Here is a 25,836-nt window from a genome sequence, read left to right as displayed (position 1 = left end):
TCTGAAAGTGCAGACAAAGAACCCTCATATCTTGTCTACTATGACAGTATAAAAGTGTGACCTATTGACCCAACTCCTAAAACAACACTGTGGTGCGAACTGTAATATAGAGACCGTATCAGATCAATGAGTCTTTTACACTTGAGATTTGATACCTGCCCTAGAGAGATAACTCACAGAAAGTTGGGGTGATAGGATGCTGTGGGATAAGGGGAATACAGTCTCATTGCACTATGGAGTGACACCCAGGAGAGGGTGACAGGCAGATCAGGATCCAAGGTACAGCAGCACATGATGCAGTAACTTACATTTGGTAACGCTCTTTCTGGAAGAGATTATCTAACCACAGAATCCTCCCCGCTTGAATACTTCCCAGTTATTAGACTGGATCTGGAAACTTTTCAGCAGTACCTCTGCACGCCACCATTCATCTCCACACCGTTCCGCTCCAGAAATTACATACGTCTCTAATATAGGCGCCATTCCCGTTCGCTGACGTCAGTTGCTTTCAAGAGTGCCCAGGCCCCCAGGCGCAAAGCCCCAACAGCAAAGTATTGTGCACTAGTGTGCAGACTTCGGATCTATTTAGTGGACAGAGTCAAATTCACAGAACAAGGTGGATGGGAGGCTCAGTGAGAAATTTGCAGTTAGATAATAGTCTCTACCAGAGAGTTATCAAAGGTACACAACATCTTCTGAAAGAGACTTCTAACTGCAGATTCCTCGCCTTTCAAATATATACTAAAGCAATACCTGTTCGGAGGTGCATCTGTGAATTGACTCAAACCAAAAATTCCAGTAGCACTGAGCCCTGAAATGCTCCTCTCGGCGAACTTAGATGTCCCGACAGTATGGAGAGACTCCCACATTGCCGTCTGACAATGTCCAAGCCAGGCACTCCTGTGCCAACACAGTGGTGGCAGCCTTGGTTCTGGTGGACCAAGCCCTTAACTCTTCCGTAGGCTGCTTATGTGCCAATGCCTAGCAGATCTTGAGGCAGAGCCCCGTCCAGCAGTAGATGGTCTTTCTGCACTGCTTTGCCCTTCTTTGCTCCAGCGAACCCCACAAAGAGCTGATCTTCCACTCAGTGTTTCCTGGTAGCACGGATGTAAAAGCTCAGTGATTTTTTGGGGTCTGCAATGGAGGCTCTCCACCTACTTAGAGGGGTAGGGTGAAGCGTAGAACTCCGCTAAGGTGATGGCCTGACCAATGTGGAACGGCGTCACTAATGTTTGAAAAGAGGATGCCCAAGTTGCCAGAAACAGTTTGTCTGAAAAGTGGCTGGTATACAGTGGGTTGGCACAAAGAGCTTTTAATTTAGTGACCCACCGTACTGTTATGGCAAAAAGAAACAGCCTTGCCACAATGGACAAATGTGCAGCGAGTCAAAGGGGGTGCACATCAAATATGTAAGGAGCAGTTTAAAATCCCACAGCAGCAAAGCGAAGGGAGAAGTAGGAAACAAACGCATCACAACAGATTCAAACGCATTCAACCATGATGGCTGATCCGGAAACTGTAAGAAGGCTGAAAGAGCTTCAAGATCCCCTTTACCCATACCCAAAGCAAAGTTTTGCCCACCAAGGTAGAGAACAAATAAATATTAGATAACTTTATTTGAAGGGGATCAAGTTGACGTGTGCTGCCCCACACCACAAATTTGTCCCAATGGCAAGCGTCTTCAACATAATACAACTATAAAAAGGGACCGGGGGTCTAACAAGAGCACAGTAGGTGATGTGTCTGTTAACTGAAGGCCTTGTGTTATCCCTGGCAATCCGAGCTGAGCATGATTGCCATCAAATTATTTCAAGTGATAGAGCTAAATTGTCAAGCCCTGTGAGTCATTGTTATCACCTGGTAATCTGCCACATCCTTGAGGATGACCGTTAGAACGTAAGGGTCTCCTCCGTGGCGAGCTCAAGTGCTCTCCGTGGATGCCATTCCCCACCAAGGCAAACAATTCATGCCTTCAAAAATGCAAAATAACATAGAAAAACCATGAAAAAACTATGTGGTGCAGTGCGGTAAAGAGTAAAAAGATTATGAGAAAAGATGTTAGAACAATGTCTCTTTCCTCACACCTAATAAAAAAAACTGAAGGAGTTAGATCAGGCTCCTGCTATTGCTTCATAGTAGAGCGCTATAACTCCTTATCTGAGGTCAACATGTTTCAGCCTAAGTGGAAGTGATCCAGGCTTTCATCAGGACCAAATCAAAGCTACTGCATAATAATTAAAGAAAAATCTCAACACTGTAAGAAACCATACCACCTCGCCTGGTGCGAAGCCTTCATATGCAGGATGCAATCATCACCTACGAAGGAGATAAACCAATTATCATACATTGTGCTATGTAGGGCATCAGAGATCAACAGGCATAATAATACGTCCTAAATTACTCAGATGTGTCAGCTTACCCTGAAGATTCAAGGTCCAAACCTCACCTCCCTGGAACCTTCCTCGGGTATAGATGAGGCCCCGCTCTACAATGAAACAGGGGAAAATAAAAGAAAAAGAGTGGGCTCTTCAGCCAAGTTCAGGCTTAAACAGCCAAGGAAACCCCATCCAAAGTATAGGGTCCATTAAGGTACGGTACCTAATTAAACTTCCCAGCTTTACCCTCTTCATCATAAGAACAAAATCCTGTCGGAAGTCATAGACCCAAATTAATCGAGCCTACTAATGTCATACAAAGGAAGCGCAGTCGCAAACTCTCCTCGCTATGTGCCTCTTATGTAGTACTCAATCTTCATGGCTCACCTATAGGTTATATTGTGGCTTAATGAACTCAGCTACGATCTTAATCACAAAATTAACTTATTCTACATTGACTCCGTGTCAAAATACATCGCTACTGTACAATGGCGAAAAAAGTATCATGATTGCAACTATACTAAACTAGTTCTTCGAGCCTGCTGGGTACAAGGACCAACTGCTGGAAATATATGTCCTTGGCTCAGTAAATCATCTCCCAAAAATTTGCATGCACTGACCTGTCCGTCGGTACCTCAGGACTCCCACCGAGTTCAGGGAAGGAGGCACCGGAGTAACAAACAGTCATGATTTAAATACCCCGTGTTGTAATGAAACTACATCCGGTTTCGAAAAAACGCGCGCTCCTGTAGGTAACGGAGCGACCACGCTGAACTACAGAATGACGTCACACGCGTCTCATCTGTAGTTTGGAAATGGTGCGCGCTCAGTGACACTCAGAGCGGCGCCGCTGAACTACAGAGTGACGTAACGCGTGATCACCCTGTAGTTCTAATGATCATCTCGCGTCGAAGCCTAACGTATGGTCTTGAAGTGCCTAGTTGTCTAAAAGATGTATTTAAGAGCGGTAGTAATACGCGCATCTCATCCAATTCGCATTTGGAAATGGATTCAAAAGGTTGTCTTAGTCGGCAGTAATGTGTATTGAAGCGCCCCTGGTTAGCTTGTAATGATAAACCGGGCGTTCTCTGCTTCATATTTTTGTTACATTAAAAGCTACCCTAGACTTCAGCTCTTGTCTAAGGGAACTGTCTACGTGATAATCCATGTATATCTCCACATATCATTAGATGTGTGAAAGAGGTGAGAGGTTAGCACTGGGTCAGTGTGGTGGTCTTGACAACCCTAATCCTCACCTGAGTGATAAAGCACTAAAACAGGGGATGGCAAAGGAGATGAAAAACTACGCCTGGTGTGAGCCTTCTCTACAAATGATGTCCCCAAGTGTTCTTTATCAAAGTCAAATCAGTGAAGGGTTCTATCGTAAGATATGTAGAATTTTAAAACTCAATTGGGCCTGACTATAAATTAACCCAAGGAATATCGTCATTTAAACCTAGAGTGTCACTATGTAGTCTGTACACCCATTTCTGCTCTCTCACAAATAGGTATCTTGATATGTCGGTGACAGATGAGGGTATAATCGGTTTTTCAAGAACTGTCCACTTAAACTCTTCAGGTGCATGATGTTCATTAAAATGTCTCATGAGTTTAGTGGTAAGTTTCTTGCATCTAAAGGTGCTTTTGTGCTCCAACATCCGTGCCTTGACCTTTCGAGTTGTCATCCCGACATAGTTGGTTCTACACGGACAAGTGATCAAATAAATCAGATTGCTGCTGTTGCAATTAGTAAAGCAATACTGAGTCCAAGGTTTGTCAGTACCTATATCGATGATCGTTGAGTGTGAAGTTTGCGGACAAATTGAGCATTCGCCACAAGGATGGTGGCCGGTGGCCGCCGGTAAGCCCCAGAGCGTGCCCAATTGTCTGGGTAACGGTGTCTTAGGGCGTGTATGGACCAATTTGTCCTTGATATTACTCCCTCTTTTAAATGCAAACAGGGGAAGAGGAATCTTGTCTTTACTTGAATTCAGTAGGCGCCAATGGTGTCTGATACACTTCTGTACTTGATTTGAGAGTGTACTAAAGGTGTGTACGAAAGTGAGTCTTTCTGCAGGAGGTTTTTGCGTTGGAAGCTCTAGAAGAGACTCACGATGATTATTAGCAGCTCTCTTACGGGCGCGTCTGATCAACCCCTGAGGGTAATGTCTTTCCAGAAGATTGGTAGTCAACAACTTGGTATGCGTTTTAAAACCCTCCGTTGTAGAACAGTTTCTCCGCACTCGAAGAAATTGCCCGTAAGGTAAATTATCTCTAAGTGCCTTCGGGTGTTGACTATCATATCTAAGGAGCGAGTTTCTCGCCATCGGTTTTCTGTAAATCTCACTCTCTAGCCCATGAGATGTTGCAAAAATGGACAGGTCAAGAAATGACAATCTGGTTTTACTCGCTTCCACTGTGAAATTGAGGAAAGCGTTTTGTGCATTTAGCCATTGATGGAATTCAGAAATGGAGTCGAGGTCTCCACGCCAGACAACCAGGACATCGTCAATGTATCGCTTCCACAAGCGAATCGATGCAAAGAATGGATTGGTGGGAGCTAAGACGTGTTCCTGTTCAAATGCATGTACATATAGATTCGCCAGACTAGGCGCAAAGACACTTCCCATACTTGTCCCGGAGGTTTGCAAGTATTCAACAGCCAATCGCCAAGAGGGCACTGATCAAGAAGAGGCCGAAGACCTCAGATCTTCTACCAGAAAATAGCAAGAATAAGGACCATGCCTGACTTCTAGCACTGGTACCCTCTCTACAGCCTCTTATGCAAAAAGGGCTTGCACTTCCTGCTGCAAATTGGAGAGATGGTCTCCTGTTAGTTGATGGTGGAAGGTGTAGTGGGGAATAAAGGAGTACGAGGCGTAACCTTTGCGGACGATCTGCAGAACCTACCTGTCCTATTGATCGTTTGCCAACCTGGTTAGAATTGGTGAATTCTGCCTTTCACAGAGAAACAGTGACCTTGTAAGGCCACACCAAAGAATTCTGGCAAGTGGGGTTGCGAAGGGCTGCGGTTAACTGAGTTGCACGCTGGGAAAGCGGTGGGCACCTCGGCTTCTCCTGTGAAACTGCTGGGTTCCCTGCTGGGGTGGAACAAGCGGGCGATAAGTGACACCTTGGTCCAAGCCGCAAAAGGAACAGTGGAATTCGTGTGGCTATTGAGGCTGGGAAGATGCACAAAAGTGAGCTGTAGCCCTATTCTCCTCGAAATGTCCAAGGGCAGAGTCAGCCTGGTCTCTAAATTAGCTAGTCCCATCAAAGGGCATGGCAACGAATGATAATGCTAGTACCTATAGTGCACCCAACAGAGTCAGTAGTGTCCAAGCCACAAAGAATTGCTCACTTGGATACATCATGACCATCTTGAATTGCATGGGAAAGGACATGGCGAAGGTCTTCTGGTAGAGCAGAGAGGACTTATGCTACAGAGTCACAGAAGGCACTACCTAATAAACAGGAGGCATTGATCAATCGCAGGGACAAAATGGCTGATGAGAAGTGGGGCTTCCCAAATGTTTACACTCGCTTGGATTCCCTATCAGGGGGAGTGGTAGGGAAATTGTTGGGGTTGGTTCGGCTGGTGGAGGACTGCACCACGAAGCTCTCTAGAGAAGGGTGCATCTACAAAAAGGCCAGGTCACCTGGAGCAGGGCAATGACCTCTAGCAAATTACCTCTTAATTGGGGGGCAAGTGAAAGGCTTGGCCCAAGCCCCCAGGAGGGCTCAGAAGGAGTCTGGACCGGCTGAAGGACCTCAGTCAATACGTTTGGTTTCATATCCACAATGGGGAGATGATGGTCAAGGACTTAAGCCACCCTACCCATAACCATAACGTAGAAGGCAGATTTTTCCGTGGGTCAGCATCAAACTCACTAGCCTCCTGCAAGTCCCCATACCAACTGTCCTCAGTATAGGGCTGAAAGATCATCACCCTGGTAATAGTTGTTGTAAGAGTAAGTACTAAAAAGGAAATGAAGAAATCAGAGTGCGGAAATGGGAGCCACAGTCGTATGCTGGCATGCCTTCTGTCAAAGTGGGACTGGTGGTGATTCGGCGTCAGAAAGGACAATCGAGGTCCCCACCCAAGCAGCGAGGGCGGCGTCAACGTACCCGGGCCTGGTGTGGGTATGGGCGCCATCAGAACTGGAGACGAGGGCAGAAGCAGCTCAGAGGGTCCAGCTGGCATCGAGGGCAAACCCATTAGCGGTAGTTTCGGTGGAAGGCCTCTCAGCTCTGCTAGGTCCGAAGGACTAACAGAGGAAGTCAACAGAGATTCAAAGAGCCAGGGCACAGCTGAACGGACTCTTCAATCTGGCGCAGCGTGTCCGACAGCCCCGGAAACTCTGGTTGTGCCAGAATCGCCCGCGGAATCTGCTCCGAAGTCGGCCAAATTCAAAAGTGGGAGCGACCCAGTTGGTGCTACCTACGCACCTTGTCAGTGGAGAGGAAATGGCGCAAAGAAGTGGCACTCCGCTTTAACTTTTTGGGGGTTTTTTGTGCTTACACGACCATTTGGAACACAATGAAGACTGGCCTTTAGAGCCACTTCACTGAATCAGGGAAAGGGAGTGGGAACAGGGTTGAACCTTGGTGTGGGACATGGAGCGGTCTAGATGCAGCGTCGTCTTGTGCTTAATGACAAAGTTTTGCCTTGTGTTCCCCGATGGCCTTCGGATTCATCAACACGCAGTCTCTGAATGTCTTGGAGTCTTGGAATGACCACAGACTACACAGTCAAACCTGGTGGGGATCTGTTACAGACATCTGCTTGCAACAGTCATTACAGGGATTAAAACTTGTCTTGGGGCTGACACTCCATGAACAATGTTATGAAAAATCTTGAAGAATAGGTCTCTGTGAGATGAGAGAAACTCTGTATATGCATTTGGTGGCATGGAAACAAAGGAACTGATGTCAGTGCGCATGAGTGTCACCTATATAGGCCTCGCACATCACTTCCGGAGCAGACCGATAGTGAGGAGCGACACAACGTTATCTTCCAGCACGCAGAAGTACTATGGAAAAGTTTCCAGATCCAGTCTGATGTCTGGTGAATATTCAAAAGGTCTCCATCAGAACAGACACAAAAAAAAGGGACTCACTAGCAAGCTCTTCAGTAGTACCAGCTAGGGTTTCAAAAGAACTTGTGCACATGTATGTGGAGATGCAAGACATTTTGCAATGGTTTTTGAGTTTGAGATTGCTAGTAGAGTGCAGGCCTTGAATGACAGGTCTTCAATGAGTTACTTACCCATAGAAGGCACAGCAGTCACTGGAATGATGTTTGTTGATAAGCACGTTAATTATGAGCGAATAAAGGAACCTCTAATGAGATTGTTTGGGCTGAAGCCAGCTCAATAACTGCAAAGGTTTGAAGACAGCTGTTAGCATTACATTTGAGACCTGGATTATTCAGGTTTTGTTTTGCAATTGGAACACATTAATAAAAGGAAAGGAGGCCAAGGATTTTAATTTCCTTAACCAGAAAACGATACAGATAAAACGTGCAGTGTTGGCCAACATAGTTAACAAATGGCTGGAGTAGCATGGCTCTAACCCAAGGGGAGGGAACAACAAGTTACTTACCTACATTAACGCCTTAAGCTGGCAGAGCTATCTGGTCGCAGATTCCTTACTCTAGATTATTACCCAGTGCCAGAATGGATCTGGAAAATCTTCAGCAGTACTTCTGTGTACCGGTAGGTAGAGCCGATCGGCTCCACGTCGGAAGTGACATGTACGGTGTCTATATAGGTGCCACCCCAGCAAGCTAATATCAGATTTTTAAGCAACTCTTTCTGCACCAAAAGCACAAAGTCATGTCATAAGGCTGATCTACCAGTGTGTAGAAACTACGGGCCAACAAGGACCTTTTAGGAAGGAAGATCAGTTCACAGAACGGGGAGGCTCAGTAAGGAATCTGCAGAGAGATAGTCTCAACCAGATAAGCATTACATACGGTAAATAACTTGTTCATTTGCTAGCAACGTCTAGCCGCAGATTCCTTACCTTCAAAAAGATACCAAAGCAATACCTCCCTGGAGGTGGGCCTGCAAAGTGGTTCACATTAAAAAATACTGGCAGACTGAATGGGCAAAGTGCCTGTCATGACGGACCTGACTGTCAAGGCAGTTGTGTTTGGCAAACGTGTGCAAGGGTGCCGACGTTGCAGCCTGACAGATGCTAAGGACTGGGACTCCGCAAGCTAACACAGTGGTCTCATCTCTGGCTCTGGTGGAACGAGGCTGCAAGTCCTAAGGGGATTGCTTTTTGGCCAATGTGTACCAGATCTTGATGCAGAGAACAATCCATCTGGAGTGAACCCAACAAAGAGCTGATCGTCCACCCAGTGATCTTTGGTGCAATCAATGTAGAATGACAACATTCTTTTTGTGTACATTTGGGTCCAAGCGGTGAAGTCCCTCCTCCTTGGGGGAGTGAGGAGGCGCAAAGAAGACAGGCAGTCCGATGCTTTAGCAGACATGGAGAGATGTCACCACCTTTGCCAAAGAGGAGGCACAGGTGAGGAGAACCAGTTTGCCTGAGAACAAGTCAGAAGGGTTACCTGAAAATGCCTGCAGCTCACTGGACCTCTTGCCTAAGACAGTCTTAGGGGGCAACTATGCATGGGTTCAAAAGGTGACCACAAAGTTAAAATCAAATTAAGTTCCCATTGGGGCATGACAAGAAATTTGGGTGGAAACATATGTTGGAGGCACTTCAGTAAAGGTGTTAGAACAGATGACTTCAACAGGGCAGTCTGATGCGGCAACCACAAAAGAGCCGAGATGGCCAAAAGATACCCTTTAACTATGCCCGGAGCAAGGGTTTCCCAGGATAAAGGCAAAACAAGCAGCAACACTTCGGACAAGGGTGCAGACAGAGGGTTAACATGTCTGTCAGTGCACCAAGCCACAGGCTTTTCCCAGCAGCAGGCATATATGGCTCACAGACTTTGAGAGGGAGATCGAATACTCTCAACTGTGCTCCTAAATCTCCATGCATGAAGTCGGGGTGTGCATAGGTTCGGGTGCAGAACCCTGCCCTGCTGCTGCTGCATGAGATCCTCCTGAAGGGGCAGCCTGATCGGAGGACCGATGCTCAGGCTCATGAGTTCGGGATACCACTATTTCCATGCCTGATCCGGAGCTACAAGGTTGACTTGGGCCCAGTCTGTCCTGATCTTCTTCAGGAACTCAGGGCAGGAGAGATATCAGTTTGAAGGCATACAGGAGTCCTGAGTCCCTCTCGAGACAAAATGTGTCTCCGAGCAAGAGCTGCCTTAAAAACTCCAATGCTTAGAAGTGCCGACATTGTGCATTATCAACAGTGGCACACTTTTCTAACCACGGTTCTCCCCAGTCACGGAAGATATCTTGGACCACCGCAGGATGTTGACACTATTCGAGGTCCACCCCACAAGGTGTTGCACGACCAGGAAAATGTTGACATTCCAACCATGTCCAGAGGCCCAGAGCCTCCTGGCACGGGGTCCAGACCCCACACGTCGTGTTTGTTGCAGTACCTCATGACAATGGTTTTGTCTGTACAACTGAACTAATCTTCCCTGGATATAGAATGGGAAAAGGCCTTTAATGCCATGCAAATCACTCTCAACTTCAACTGGTTGATGTGGAGCTAAGACTCCGCTGGAGACCAGAGTCCTCTGATTTCCACCGCTCCAAGATAGCTACCCTAACCCAAAAGCGATGCTTTTGTCACCTCTGAGATTTGGACAAGGAAAGAAGAAGGGTTTGCTGCTGACCCAATATTGGTTTGTGAGCCACCACTGCAGGACTTTTGCAGTTCCCTTCGTAATCTGGACCAGGTAGGAGCAATTCCTGTGGTGCTGCGCCCACTGGGACTTCAAGTTTCATGGCAGAGCCCGCATATGCTAGCGAGCACGGTTTACCAGCAGGAAGCAGAAGGCCAGAACATCCACCAACCTCAGTCAGTTTCACTGAACTCTAGGATAGGGACTAAAACATTGGAATCACAACTTGAACACCCTGGAATCGCTGCTCCAGAGGATAGGCACAGAATGGAACTGTGTTCGGAATGGCTCAGATGAACAGGAGCGTCTGAGAGGGAGTCTGGTGTGACTTCAACGTATTGATAGAGAACCCCAGTGAATGCAGGGGGTTCACCGTGATCTGGAAGTGAGTGAAGACTCTTGGGGCGAGTTCGCCTTCAACAGCCAGTCGTAGAGGTGAGGGGGGACTGGAACCCCTGAAATACGCAGATCGGCTGCAACCACGGACATCACCTTTGCGAATACCTGAGGAGCGCTGCTGAGGCCAAAGAAGAGCACAGAGAACTGAAAGTACGCATGCATAAGGGAACCAGCAGGACAGGTATATGGAAATATGAACCCTGTATGTCCAATGCTTCCATTCAGTCTCCAGGGCAGACAAGACCTGAGCCAACGTGAGCATTTTGAATTTCTCCTTTCTCAGGAAATAGTTAAGAGTGCGCCGGTCAAGGATAGGGGGAGGCCTCCGTCCTACTTCTGCACTAGAAAGTAGCTGGAATAGCAACCATGACCTACTTCAAATGCCAGCACCCTTGGTCAAAAGAGTCAGCACTTCCTAATGCAGCAGGAAGAGGTGGCCCTCCGTCAGCTAATTTGAGGATGGCCGCATGGGCGGTGGGTTTTCATGAATGGAAGGGCGTGACTCTGCTGAAAAATTTGGAGTACCCATTTGTCCAAAGTTCTAGACTGCCAGCGGAACAGGTGGTGCTTGATCCTGCCACCAATCAGTTGACCGTGATGTTAAGATAGCATATTAAAGGAGTTTGAAGACTGGGGCTGCTGGGGGTTAGGCGGTCTGCGCTGGCCTCTGGCTTTGCTCCCACAAGGCTTGTGGGAGCTGCATCCTTTAAAGGACTTGTGAAGACTTCTGGCCGTGGTGGCTGGTTGAAAATGGACACGGCTGGTAGCTCCTATTGCAGCCCAGATGGAGCAGAAGGCAGAATAGTGCTGGCATGGTGCCATGGAGAGTCCCAACCACCTACTGTCCTTAAAGTGCTCAAGCACGGAATCAGCCTTGTTACCAAACCGGCGAGTGCCATCGAAGGGTATGTTCATAAGGGATCCCTCAACATCCCCAGAGAAGCCAGTTGCCCTAAACCAGGCGTGGCAACAAAGCAACTACTCTACCTGGCGAGGCTGTCGTGTCCAGCCAACAGTGCATCGTGAACTTTGCTGTGTCACTGCAATAGGCAAAAGCCTGGGTCAGGATGGTTCGGGCCTCTTCCGAAACCATGGCCAGCACTTGGGCGACTGAGACCCATGCTGTGTGGGAAAAACGTCCCAAGAGGCACACGGTGTTCACTGACCACAGTGCAAGGCTGGTTAAAAAGAAAATCTGCTTGCCAAAGGAGTTCAGCCTCTTGGATTCCCTATTCTGTGGTGTGGTAGGGAGCACACCTGGGATAACTTTGGACCTCAACCACCCTCCACACCACCATAGCAAATGAAGCCTGTTCCTCCGTCGTCACACTAACAGGAAAGATCAGGCCAGTGTGTGGTGAGGTGTCCAGACCACTGGCATCAGCTAGTTCCTCATACCAGTTATCCCCGCCCACGAGCTCTTTAAGGTGGGTCAGAATAATTATAAGGCTCCTCAAATCCACCCCATTCGTATTCTCCACAAGGCTGGTCAGAAAAGGGAGGCACTGTCTTCGACCCAGGTGATCTGGGTTGAGTTGGCACAGGAGTCAATGTCAGTCGATGCTGGTCTGGCTCCTTATCGGAGTCAGGAATGACAATGAGGTCAGCATCGCCGGGAACTGCGCTACTGGAATGGACTGTGGTGAATATTGAGGATATGCAACAGGAGCCTGTCCATATCAAGGAAGGGATCCAAAAGCACAGTTAGCGTCAAGGGTCAACCCGCCAGCAGAAATCCAGTTGAGGCACCTTCCGGAACCTGTGGGGCCTAAAGACGCTTCGGTGGGGTTGGCTCGTCCACATAGGAGGTACATAGCTTCATAAAATTCCTTAAGTTGGTTGGGGGGAAATGCTGATGTAGAGGTGAGGGAATCAAGATGCCTGTCAATTACTTGAGTGGTCCTGGTTTAGTACTTGAACTAGAAACCTACATGGAGTGGATGTCAGCTGTTTTGCTCAAGTACAGACTGCACATCTGTCTCAGGAGGAGATGGGGCCCAGCCCAGATTTCCAGAGACAACAGGGCAAGCTCTAAGAAGGCAATGGCATCCATTGCCTGTGCTCCAGAGGTAGAAGAGGATAAGCAACCTGAAGTGGACCAGGCATTGGAGTCTGGGTGACTTCCAGAGCTGCAGGGGTTGTGTGTTGCAGGACAACCTATCCAGGAGGAATTTTGCAAGTCGGGTGCGATATGCTTGTTGGACTTCGGATGAGAACCCAGGAACACTTGAACAAAGAAGTGGTAAGAAGACATTATGCTGGCTGGGAGGATGGTGTGGTTTACTGTGAACCACTGAATCCTGAGCCAGGTCCGAGCACGTGACCTTCCTGCCATCACCAGCCCTTGAAGTGCACTTGGACATTAGAAAGACCCAGGACAGGTGCGAGGTGAAAGAGATGTGGGATAAAGCTGGGGTGACCTACCACTTCTCCGCTACGTACCATCCACAAATCAATGGGTTAGTGGAGAGATTAAAAGACCCCCAAGAGCATGAGTTTCTCTAGTAGAGTTCCCAACAGGAGGAAGTGAGATCTTTTCCCGTTGTGTCTTTTATTGGCTTACCAGGTAATTCCACAAAAGTGTGTGTGGGGGGGGGGGGGGGGGGGGGGCTGGGCGGGAGGGGGTCCCATGGAAATTCTGTTTGGGCATCCAGCCTGGATCCGAGAAGGGTGGGAAGGAACCTTCGAGTCACTTCAGAAGGATGTGGTAGACTATGTGATTTGCCTCAGGAAGTTGATGGCACAGTATCTTCAGGCTAGAATTGAGCTAATAAATAAGGGTTTGACCAGAATGCGTAGCTGTCTGGATACCAGGAGGTGTTGTGCTAAAGCCCATTTGTCCCAGAACGTTGGAAGATAAATGATGTGGCCAGACAAGTTAATGCAGAACGTTTCTTATGTGAACTACTTTGTGGACATAGGTGTCACAAAGAAGCTTTGGAGGGTGTTCCATGTGAACTAGGTGAAGCCATCCCTCTTGAGAGGTTACACTGTGAACATCAGTGTTATGACAATAAAAGTTGAGGAAGCCATCCTTTTCCTGACACTGCATAGTAGCATGAGGATAGATCTGTGGAAGGGGTACAACTTGCTTGAGCTGACATCCGAGCAGTTAAGTGAAATGAAAAAATAAACATTTTTAAGCGCTCAACTACCTGGTGCTATCTAGGCACTAGCTAGCTGAAGGAGTTCTTCCAGATGAAGAAGAAGAGGCCATGGGAAATCCTATAGGTTGAAAGGCCAAGTTTTAAATGCTTTTCTCAAGTCAAGCAGCTTGGATTTCTCCTCCAGCTTGAGAGGCAAAGATTTCCACAACCTAGCAGAGTATATATATATGTATGTATGTATGTATGTATGTATGTGCGGTCTTATATAGCGCTCAAATTACCCTTGGGCATCTCGGCGCTTGCATTGGGAACCCGTCCTGGTTTTTCCCTGTGAGATAACCCGTACTGGGCATCCCCGAGGTGAAAGCCAGGCATCCCGCCGCGGGGGGCCGTTGTGGAGATTAAGCAAGCTTGTTGCCCAGAGCTGCATAGTGTGAACTCGTGCTTAGAGTAGGCACCGAAGCGAGAATTATCGAGTCCGTGGACAATTGGGCTCCAGACCCTGCCGCGTCGGGAATCGAACCCTGCTTCTGCCACCTCATTTTGTTTCTTTTGACTTGGGGACAATAAAGTTTTTTTTTGGAAGATTTTCGCAGGGGTCTGGCAGGGATATAGCACTGAATGAAATTAACTTAAATGAAAAACGAATTTATATAGCGCAAACAATTACCCAAAGGTGTCTAGACGCTGGCTCCTCAAGCAACTATGCCGTGAAGTCTGACTAGATAGGTCAAATATTGAACAGCCATGTTTTTAGTGCTTTTCTGAAGGCTAACAGTTGAGTTTCATTTTTAGGGGTAGAGGAAGAGAGTTCCAGAGTCTGGTAGTACCCACCAAAAAGCTTCTGCCTCCCAGGGAAGTTTTGTTTTAAACCTGGGGATCACCAAATTGTGACCATGGGCAGAGCGTAGCTGTCGGGTGGGAGCATATCTCTGAAAATTCTGTTTAAAAGAGATGGGTCCTATACCATGTACTGCTTTAAACGCTATGCAGAGTGCTTTAAACTCAATGCCGTTAAAGCGTTGTGTCAGATATGCAGGGCCTAAGTTGTGTAAAGATTTAAAAACAATGCAAAGGGCCTTAAAATCAATATATTCACTAATGGGGAGCCAGTGCAACTGGGACAGGACTTGATACGGACTTGTGCTTGAGAATGCCCAGAAGGGGGGGCTGCCGGGGTCCTGGAGGATCTGTAGCTTGTTCGGAGTCCTTCGTTGGATGTTGGTGAACTGCGCATTGCAGTAGTCTAACCTAGATGTGACTAGGGCGTTGACTACAGTCTTCTGCACAGCTTCAGGTATAAAAGGAAAAAAAAAACTTTCCGTAGCAACTTCAACAGGAAGAAGCAAGAAGATGTGATGAGGTTGATGTGGCCTTCAAACAATAGTTCACTATCGAACAGGACACCAAGGATTTTTTTACCTTTGCACTTGGGGTTTGAAGGGCTCCAAGTTCCTGAAGCCACCACTTAGGGGCCCAGAAAGATGGATCACGGCATTAGTGTAGAGAGATTTCAACATATTTTCTGGCTTACTCAAGGGTTGACACCGGTTTTTGTTAATGAAACAAGAGTTAGACTGCCTGTCAAAAGCAATACTTATCCCATATCTGGCCTTTGTTAGTGGTAGGTTAATATACAGGGAACGGAACTGGGCAGCAATGAGAAAGAACACTTTGCCATAGTGTGGTCTTTGAGAAGGTACCAGCAATATCTGTTTGGTACGAAGTGTACAGTCCAGACAGATCACAAACCACCCAAGTGGCAGATAACAATAAATGGTGAAAATCCCAAGTTGACGAGATAGCATATCTCATTGCGAGGTCTAGATTGCAATGTAAAGCTGGATTCAACCACAGGAAAGCAGATGGACGTTTCTGGTGTTTTTGCAAATATGAAAGCTAGAATTGTCAACTGGTAACAGTGACCAATGTGATCATTTCATAATGTCTTTGCACATATCACCAACATCAAAACCAGATATTTTTATTGCTAATACCATGCAGGAAACCGCTTAAGTCATGAAAGGCAAGACTTTCATATTGTACACAAATGCTAGCACTGCCGTTCAGAAAGGCTTTAGACAATTCGGTTCAGAGGATTCCCAAGCAAGATATTTTGTGCGTCATCATTTTGCCAATTTGGTGGGCCTTCTCGCCTTTAAATGTGGCTCAACAGATGTTATTCTCTTGCAGCTCTACCCAGAATGCTATTATTAGAAGAAGGGTAAGCTTGTACAAGTTGACAATGCAGTTATGTCTCCACTTACCTAGGATACTTGCGATTTCATCTCAGTTCAAATTACTCATTCAAAAGGCTAGAAAGATTTCTAAAATATATAATGTTATACAGCAGTTTGATCAGTGCATGTTCAGTTCAACCATTGATAGAAGGTCATTTCACACATGGAGCTTTACCGGATGATGGTGATTGGCCTTTAGCAAGGATTTGAGGGGTAATCTGGCAGTTGAATGAACAGTGAGATACACACAATTGTCAGGGAGATGGTTGTCATCACATTCAAGGGTAGTATTTTGTTGTACTGTGTCTAGGCAAGCATTGAGCTCTGCACAAAGTTTTTTTTTTTTTTAAAGGCCCGAATGTCGAATCATCAACGGTTATACATATGTAATAAAAAGAAATATACGCTCTGAAAACTCTTAACTGTAAAAGGTACAAAAAACACAAGAGAACTACATTACGTGATGGTAAGATCAATTTAGCGCCATCAGTAAGCAACACAAACGTTCATATGTTTTAGAATGCTTTTGGTTTTCGTTCACGTAATAGGGACTCTTACATAAGCATATATCCGGGCATGCCAAAACAGAAAGAACACATTAAGGGCTACCACCTGAGAAGACGGAGGATACAGTTGTCGCTTGTCCTGATGTGACCGCTTTACTATTTAATGGTTTTGCGATTATCAATTTTGTGAAGACAGCACCCGACGAGGACACAGGAGTCTTCTTGGCAATCTGAAAGATTAGAATAAAAAGAATCTTACTTCATTATTTCACAAATGCATTAAAACAGTCAATAAAACACCATCTTCCCACAGCAGATATCACACACATTTAAGGAACCACAAACCGAACTCACAGCAACCCCTCAACCCCATCAGTTCTCTCCTAATATCTGAACATTCAACATATACCCTGCTAGCTTCCCCAACTACAGTAAAGCATCAACTTTGCATGGGTATAAGTACCAGCAAACACAGATACCCCATCAAAACGGACTCTGAAAAACATATATAAACGTCCTGTTTAAGGCTTATTTACATAAGAATGTCATGTTTTCCTGCTTTTGGGAAACAAAAGCTTGGAAAGTACAATTGGGCACATCTGAGTTGTCATGTTGCAATCTTTAACTTTCCCAACCATTTCCTATATTTCGTTCAACACAATGTTAAGGTTCTTTTTTTTTATTCAATATAGTTTACCTATGCCTTAAAAAGTGGGACATGGGACAACTCTAAAAAATATCTTTCAATGCCTACCACTAACAGCTTTAATACTATTTATTTCAGCCTTGGCCATGCTACGTTCAGAAAGGGTTCGCACATTCCTATCCCAAACAATTGTATTCATAGTTCCTAAAATGAAAACAATTCAGGGCCACAGTTGCTCCTTATAACCATAGGGAATTAATTTGACGATCAGTGCATGTAACCTCTTAATTAACATAGTATCAACAATGCAGGTCTTACCTATAAAAGAAATGAACAGCATGCAACTTAAAGGGGATATAAACTTGTACTTAAAGAAAGCTTTGTTCAAATGAAACCTGAGGCAATCAGAATAAGGCAATCCAGGTTATCAAACCGAAAATATCACTGCTAATCAAATAATCAACACCTTTGATAGTAGCAGTGCAAAGCTGATAGCATATATTTTATTTCATTAAGAGACCTTGTAGCAAAAAAATATTTTTTCACAGTGTTACAGCGACCTACTATAGAGAAGTGTAGATTGTCCATCTTGCCAAAGTCCTGCTTCTCCTTCTGAATTACTGGAGTAAGGTTCAGCAAAATAGTTTGATCTAACTCTGCTTTTATGTTTACTCCCAGGTTTATTGCTGAATTTATTACCCTTGAATGTTCTAGTTTTACCAGCCTATTTACTATTAATGTTGTTTTATGATGGTTTAACGCATAACCAGATATTTCCCTATATGCCAAAGCTGCCTTTTTAATTTCCACCAGTGCTAAACTAGTTTCAGGGGTTAGTACGGATAGATCTTCAGCATAGCCCAGTAAATTCTGTATTGTGCCTGTGCCCCAGAAAACGCATAGGTTTGATTCTAGTGTTATCCTCAATCTTCCTGATCAGCGGATCGATATAGCATGCAAATAATTGCAGAGAACCATGGACATCGCTGTCTTGTCCCCCTTTTGATCCATAACTGGTCCGACTGTCACCCCCCCCCCCCCCCCATCAATTGTAGCCAGGCTTTAAGACCAAGGGTCTATTGATGTTTTCCCGTTTAAGAACACAGTTATATTGACCCTGGTCAACGTCTCTGGAGCAGGTTGTCTCTTTGGTACCTGGCATAATGTATTAATTAGATCGGGCCCTAATAGTAGTGACAAATACTTTATGGTATTCAAGTAGAATCCAATCGGTTCCCACCGCTTTTCCCAAAGGGAGGTCCCCAAGGGCCCTATAAATTTCTTCCTCCGTAAATGGAGTATCTTATGATTCACGATCTTCGAGGGAGAACTTCTCTAACTGGATAGAATACAGATAGTTCCTTGTGTTTTCTTCATCAAAAAAACCCTCATTGCTGTATAGTTTCTCATAAAATTCACAGAACTCCAGCTTAGTCAGTAATTAGGTCTTCCTTGCAGTTTTTAATCTTCAGGAACTCACGACAGACTGTTTTCTGTCTTGTCCTTACCACTAGTAGATGCCCCACTCTCTCCCTATATTCATGACATACCTATCACCATGCAATAAACTTCTCCGCTGCTCTTGCCGCAGAAATGTCATTGATAGCAGCTTTGGCTAGCACGAGTTTATAGCGTATATTTTCAATATTTAACCCAGCCCCAATGAAACCTACGAGATCCTCCTCAATATCCCCAAATCTTTATACTGCTGAGTCAATTTATGTTGCTTTTTTTTTTTGTCGATTCAGTTTGAAACAAAGCATTCCCCCCTCACCCCCCCCCCTTTACACTAGCCTTAAAGGCATCCCACACCATGCAGATGCCTGTGTTACCTCTATAACGCTCCAAAAAATCTTACATCCATTTGCTCATATGAGCGTTACAGTTCTGGTCACTCAAAAATTTCTTTTTTCTAAGGACCAACTTTTCGCTGTTCTTGGGACCCCTAAATAAGAGACCTCTAGAACCAAAAGGTTGTGGTCCGACATAACTCGGGGAAATTTTTCGATTTTACATGTTGATACCAAATTGTGTGAGACCAAAAAATAGTCTACCCTAGTGTGTAACTTGTGAGGAGCCAAAGAAAACATACTTTAAGATGATGATGCCATACGTCCAACAGCCTGTTATCCTTTACTAAATATGGCAATGCTTTAAAAATTCTAGGTTTACGACAAACATTTGTCTGTACTAAGTTTCCACAGCCCTTCAATCCCATTAATACTCAAAACGCCACACAATATTATCGGGGTAGGCCATACTGCCAATTCTGTGTTTAAAAAAAAATCTAATATTTCAGGGCCATCCATTGTAGACCCATATACTGAACATATCGTAAAGATAACCATAGCACTATTGCATTCCACAATAGCCCATCCCTCATATTATCCGTCAGGCACCTTTTAAAGCTAAGTTCTGTTTCTCTGTCCTAAAATAGCCACCCCTCTTGTTCTAGTCCCTTGCATAGTATAAGCTATCAGGGGAAACTAACTGCTCTAGTAATTTCTTCCTAGAGCCCTCCACATGCGTTTCCTACAAGCAGAGGATATCGGCCCACAACATTTTTAGATCCTCGACAATCTTACGGCTTTTGGCATCACTTTTTAATCCACATATGTTCACTGTTGCAACTTGGAGTTTCATCCCATTATGTTATGTTATGTTATTGGGGTTGCTTATATAGCGCACGGCTACTCCAGGGAGTGTCCCGGCGCTTTCTGACCCCAAACTGAGAAAGAAGATGGAGGAAAACACAAACATAACAAGTTACTGCTTGTAAAGCCAAGTTTTCAGGGCCTTTCTAAAGGCAAGCAGATTAGAAGTACGGCGCAGATCCACAGGCAAGGAGTTCCATAGTTTTGGGGCAAGATGTGTAAAGGAACGACCACCTATCCTGACCCTTCTAATGGGAGGAACCGTTGCCAGGCCAAGACATTCAGATCGGAGAGATCTGGTGGGTTTAAAGAAAAGAAGCCGTTTCTGAATGTACGAGGCCCCAACCAAATGGAGTGCCTTGTGGGCTAAAGTGAGAGCCTTGAAAGTAATCCGCTTCTTAACTGGGAGCCAATGAAGGGAAGAAAGCAGCTCTGAAGCCCGAGCTTGTCGAGGTAGGCCAAAGATCGCCCTTGCTGCGGAGTTTTGAACTACCTGAAGTTGGTGCAGGAGGTTTAGCCATCTTATCATTTTCAACGGCCCTATATCTACAGACTTAAAAATATCCTCCCAATCTTCTATATAGGTCAAGCCCACGTAAGTCAAGGCCATGTCCTTTCAACAAAAAATTTGAATCTCTTCATGCAAAATACTTGTTTCCACCTTCAAACACCCCCTTGTCTCCCCCCCCCCCCCCCCCTGGCCCAACCACCCTTCCTCCCCCTCCCATCCTCATCCACCCGCAGCCCCCTCACCCCACCACCTCTCAACTCCCCCCCACTCGACCAAAACCATAAGGCAAACAGAACACCTGATTGATGGAATCTGTGCTCTCCACCTCCCCTGCTCAGAACCACCAGCCACAGCGTACCCACAAATCCACAGACAGCTACACACTCATATGAAGATAATCTTATTGATGCACTCACATTAGACTTTCTACCTCTAAGGGCAATCAATTAGACCATTGAAAAGATGATTTAATAACGGAAAGGTCGGAGAGCCAAAAAAAAATGGGAAACTGTATTTGAGTACCAATTCATCATTGGAAAAAGGATTTAGAGATAGGACAAGATGAAACATGATTTTTAATAAAATTGTCCTGTGGTACACAAATTGGGGGAAGATGGAATGCACTGTTTTGGCACTTTACTAAACAGTGGGAGCTGTCCTGATATGCTTAAAAGTATAAAGGTTTGTCTTTTTTCATTAAACCATTTTTTTTTATTAACCATGTAATATAATATGGTTGAAGGATGTCCTGATAAAACTGAATGAATGTATAAGAATTTATGACAAATTGACAATTAATGCCAATATGTCAATATGGTTCCAGATTCCTTCTTACTTGGTTGCTTATTATGGATAAATCTCCTCATGTATTTAATATTGATAAAATTACAATAAATATATTTTAAATAAATGTATAATAATAGCCTGTCTAGCAATCCCCTACTAATCAAATATCTACTCAACCCCCAGCTACTTGACAGCATGAGTTGAAGGAGGACAAGCAAGGCATCAAACTCAATTTAGAGGCCAACAATAAGATCTTCCACTTTAATAGGAAAGATGTTAGACTGCAATCTGCTACTAAAGCACATATACTTAAATGAAATATGCACTATTCCTGTTTTAAAGATGGGTTATAATAAAAAAGAGACTTGCGTTATTGGAACTGCTCTGTGGCTGTTCTACACTGAGTAACAGTATCCGTCAATTCTAGAGACCTTCTATGTTTATGAGGTAGATGCAGACTGGAACAGAACCTCTGGTTTTGCAAGAATGCAATGCACTGGAAATAATAGCATGACAAGAGAAGAATAACCAAAATCACAGATTGAAGTTTGGGTCACTCTAAAGGATTAAACTCTGAACACATATTTCTATACAAGATTCAAGGCAATTCTACTGTTGCCACGACCATTTGTTTTTAATGTCTTTATTGGCATTTTGTGTATTATTTTACATACACTGGTATATTAGATGAAGATGTTGAAATGAATATTGACATTAGTAGTAAATAACAATGGTCAAAATATAGACATTTAGGATGTATGTGAGGCAGGCTAATTTCCAGCAATGCATTATTCCATTTAGGGCTATCGTTCATGCATTTCAGAAATAGAGACTGAATGTCAAACTTGTGATTAGTAACGAGTAATCTATGATTTACGGGCTGAAGCAACCTGACCGGTGTCAAACCCCCCATGGAATTACTTGCCAGAGATATTGTGGTATTAAACAAATACAAACTAAACTTTGAAACGTTGCTGAATCATTTCCCAAACCACCCACTGTATCACCCAGTTCGCTTTTAATCATCAGTCCCTCGTGAAGTGCCCTCTGCCCAACCACTCATAAGAGAAATACCCGCAAGCGGTCCTGGTAACCCCATTTCTATATTCCAATCCTGTGTACACAACTTCCGTGTAGTTCCTCATCCTCCGGGTGAGTGATAAGTTGTAGGGCCCTTAGTATGGAGTCCCAGTGTTTTGCAATGGGATATTTTCTAAATATCAGGGCATCTTCCCTGTTCAGTGCAGTGCTTTCCGCTTGTGCCCATACTAAGAGAGACTGTTTCCATGCCGTGTGATGGGGCGGGGGGCAGTTACTTTATGGCTCTTGGATCTAGGGATCAAACCCAATATACATTCTTCCCAGGTGTGTAGTTTTGTTCGTTCTGTACATGGGGCTAGACAGGAAGTTACCTTCCGCCAGTTTTGAAACAGAGCTTCGCATGACCACAGCATGTGTAGGATACCGGCACCAACCAGGCCACATCGGGGACAGGCCGCAGAGCTCATTTGAAAGTATCTACTTAAATTATCGGGGGACAAGTATGGCCTGTGGATTATATAGCATTGAATAAGGGGGAACCTAGCATTCCATGGTATATGTGTAGCGCCGGCCAGAACCCTGTCCCATTCTGTGTCCGTCAAGGGACTTCCTATATCCATCTGCCACTTGCCCCGCAGGGAGACAAGCGGGTACCTCGAGTGTACCAACAATGCCTCAGTCAACCATTGTATTATATGACTGCTTGACCCATTCACATTTAAATATTGTATTACCAGATGTTGTTGGAGTTCAGTATCTAGGTTTCCTGAGACCCGCGTCTGTGAGGCTACTAGCGAGTTGTATAGTAGGAACTAACCTGGTGGAATGTCTGATCTCTGTGATTGGCCCTAATATGTCAGCAATTTTCCATCTTTGAATAAATCACCTATCATTTGTATCCCTGCCGCATTCTATGACACCAGTTCTGTCACCGTGGTATCCTCCCTGCCCCTTGAAGCGCCCAGCAGGGGGAGCGCCGGACGCCTATGGGGCGGTCCCCTAAGTACGGTACAAACCTCGCCTGTAACAGCGGTGGACCATATCTATTAGTCCAGGCCTCGGAGCAGGGATTCTAATCGTGGGGTGGAATAGATGATATAGGTTAGTCAGTGACCATGCGGGGGACAGCGTCACCGTGTCCTCCTGCCCCAGGCCCGCCACCCACTTCGATACCCACTGTAATTGGGTGACTAGGTAGAAGAGCTCCAGATTGGGGACAGCTAGTCCACTCTACTCCTCCAGTGCGTACAGTTTCCGAAACTCCACCCTGTGTCTCCCTCTGTTCCACATGAACTCCATTATCCATTGCTCTAGCTTGCAAAAAGTTTTTGCTCGGATGTATACTGGCATATTGGCAAAATAATATAGCAAGCTGGGCAACACAATTATTTTTAGAAGCGCGATGCGGCCGAGACCAGGCAGCGGAAGAGTCTGCCAGAACCTCATCTGAGATCTGATAGATGTTATTACCCTGAGAGGTTTGTCATCAATGATGTCCTCGGCGGTTTGGTAGATGCGGATCCTTAAATACCGGAAGGACATCGGTTGCCATTGTATGTTTTCTCCATTAACTAGAAGTCCTGGGTCCTGCGATTGAAAGGATATAGGCAAGACTTCCACGAATTAACCCAGAGTCCCAACAGCTGGGCAAACCGCTGTAGGATCTCTGAAACCGCATCCTGGACGTTATGGATGTCTCTCAGGTATAGGAGCACGTCATCTGCATACAGAGACACGACGTGCAGGGCATCTCCTAAGAGGATTCCCCATTCCCCACCCCCATTACTCAGCTCCACGGCTAGTGGCTCCATTGCAAATGAAAACAACAGAGGCGAGAGTGGGCAGCCCTGCATGGTGGCCCAGCCAATGGGAACGGGCTCCGATATCTGTTGTCCAATGTGGACCCTAAAAAGGGGATCCGTGTATAGCAACAGCGTTAGCTGCATAAATCGTTCCCCAACCCATATTGGCGGAAGACTGAGAAAAAATAACTACACTCGAGCGATTCAAAGGCCTTTTCCAGGTGAAAGACAAGGCAGCCCGAATCAAGCCATACCTGGGGCCCGTTCTCTTGAATTCTAAAGCACTGCCATATGTTTAGAGAAGTATTGCGGGAGGGTACCAAACCGTTTTGGTCAGGGTGCACGAGTGAAGGGACCAGGAGAGCCAGCCTGGCTGCGATAATGGGCTGAGATTTTGTAGGCACTGTTAAGCATTGCCAGCGGTCTATAGGACCCTAGCTAGGTTATGTCCCTGTCCGGTTTAGGGAAGGAGACCAAGAGCGCCTCTCGTTGCGAGGCAGGAATCCTAGAGTGCATTATCATACCCTATTTATAGCCGATGCACCAATAGGGTGGCGTAGGCTTTGTAAAACTTTTTTGGGAGACCGTCCTGATCGTGGGTCTTTCATGATGCCAGGGTGAGAATACTGGCCTGCATTTCTTCTGGGGATATCAGTTCATCCAATTCCAGCCTTTGCTCCGGGGTAAGACAATGTAGACCAGGGTTACTCATAGTACGGGCCGCCAGCAGCCCGGCAAGCCTTCCTTGGCGGCCCGCGGACCTTTCAGACATCGTACCGGTGTACGAGCGAGGAAGAATGGAGTTCAGGCAGGCAAGAGCCCTATTATGCACTCGAAGACGTAGGGCTGCTCTGGTTGGCTGAAGCTCCCGCCCCACGTTCGAAAATAGCCCGCAGTGTGCAACGATTGGCTACTCAACCGGAGGCTGCAGGCTGTCTCTCCAATGAGCTGTGGAGAAAAGGGAACCCTCCGGTTGGATGATGTATGTTGGAGCCGAAGCCCGCGCTTCGGTCAGCCTTTGTCTCCGTATCCATCCATTCAATTGTAGTCACACGGACCGCTCGCCCCCGGTCAACTGGGCGAGGAGCCCAGGATGTTATAAGTGTACCACCCTTGGTCACCCTGGAACACGCCGCCGTTAACTGCGCTCGATTTCACGTTCACATCGTCTGCTTTATGCAGACACCATTTCGAGTCTGCCCGGATACAGTGAAAGCACCAAGGCACACGTTATCTCACATTTATTATAAACTGAGGTCCAATAACTCCCAGACCCCCTTCTTTCTTTGGGAGGGAGGGAGACAGAGGGAGGGCGACAGAGGGAGGGCGACAGAGGGAGGGCGACAGAGGGAGGAGGGAGACAGAGGGAGGAGGGAGACAGAGGGAGGAGGGAGACAGAGGGAGGAGGGAGACAGAGGGAGGAGGGAGACGGAGAGGGAGGAGGGAGACGGAGAGGGAGGAGGGAGACGGAGAGGGAGGAGGGAGACGGAGAGGGAGGAGGGAGACGGAGAGGGAGGAGGGAGACGGAGAGGGAGGAGGGAGACGGAGAGGGAGGAGGGAGACAGAGAGGGAGGAGGGAGACAGAGAGGGAGGAGGGAGACAGAGAGGGAGGAGGGAGAAAGAGAGGGAGGAGGGAGACAAAGAGGGAGGAGGGAGACGGAGAGGGAGGAGGGAGACGGAGAGGGAGGAGGGAGACGGAGAGGGAGGAGGGAGACGGAGAGGGAGGAGGGAGACGGAGAGGGAGGAGGGAGACGGAGAGGGAGGAGGGAGACGGAGAGGGAGGAGGGAGACGGAGGGAGGGCAACGGAGGGAGAGAGACAGGGAGAGAGAGGGAGGGGGAGGGAGGGAGAGGGAAGGGGAGAGAGGGAGAGGGAGGGAGGTGGAGAGAGGTAGGGAGAGGGGGAGGGAGGGGAAGGGAAAGGGGAGGGGAAGGGAGAGGGGAGGGGAGGGGAGGGGAAGGGAGAGGGAGAGGCTCAG

The 25,836-nt window shown here is 46.3% G+C and overlaps 1 protein-coding gene across 7 annotated transcripts in view; it reads right to left on the bottom strand.

Annotated features, from left to right (window-relative positions):
• LIN54 (lin-54 DREAM MuvB core complex component) overlaps window positions 1–25,836 on the bottom strand; it is a 497,293-nt gene that overhangs the window by 302,171 nt on the left and 169,286 nt on the right. For all 7 annotated transcript variants that reach the window (XM_085641194.1, XM_085641196.1, XM_085641198.1 and 4 more), the window contains one exon: window positions 16,526–16,649. In XM_085641194.1, the coding sequence (XP_085497320.1) occupies window positions 16,526–16,649 (124 nt within the window). The remainder of the gene's footprint in view (window positions 1–16,525; window positions 16,650–25,836) is intronic.

This window comes from Triturus cristatus, chromosome 2_2, assembly GCF_964204655.1.
Source record: "Triturus cristatus chromosome 2_2, aTriCri1.1, whole genome shotgun sequence".
NCBI lineage: Eukaryota > Metazoa > Chordata > Amphibia > Caudata > Salamandridae > Triturus > Triturus cristatus.
This window is presented reverse-complemented; position numbering and strand designations above follow the sequence as displayed.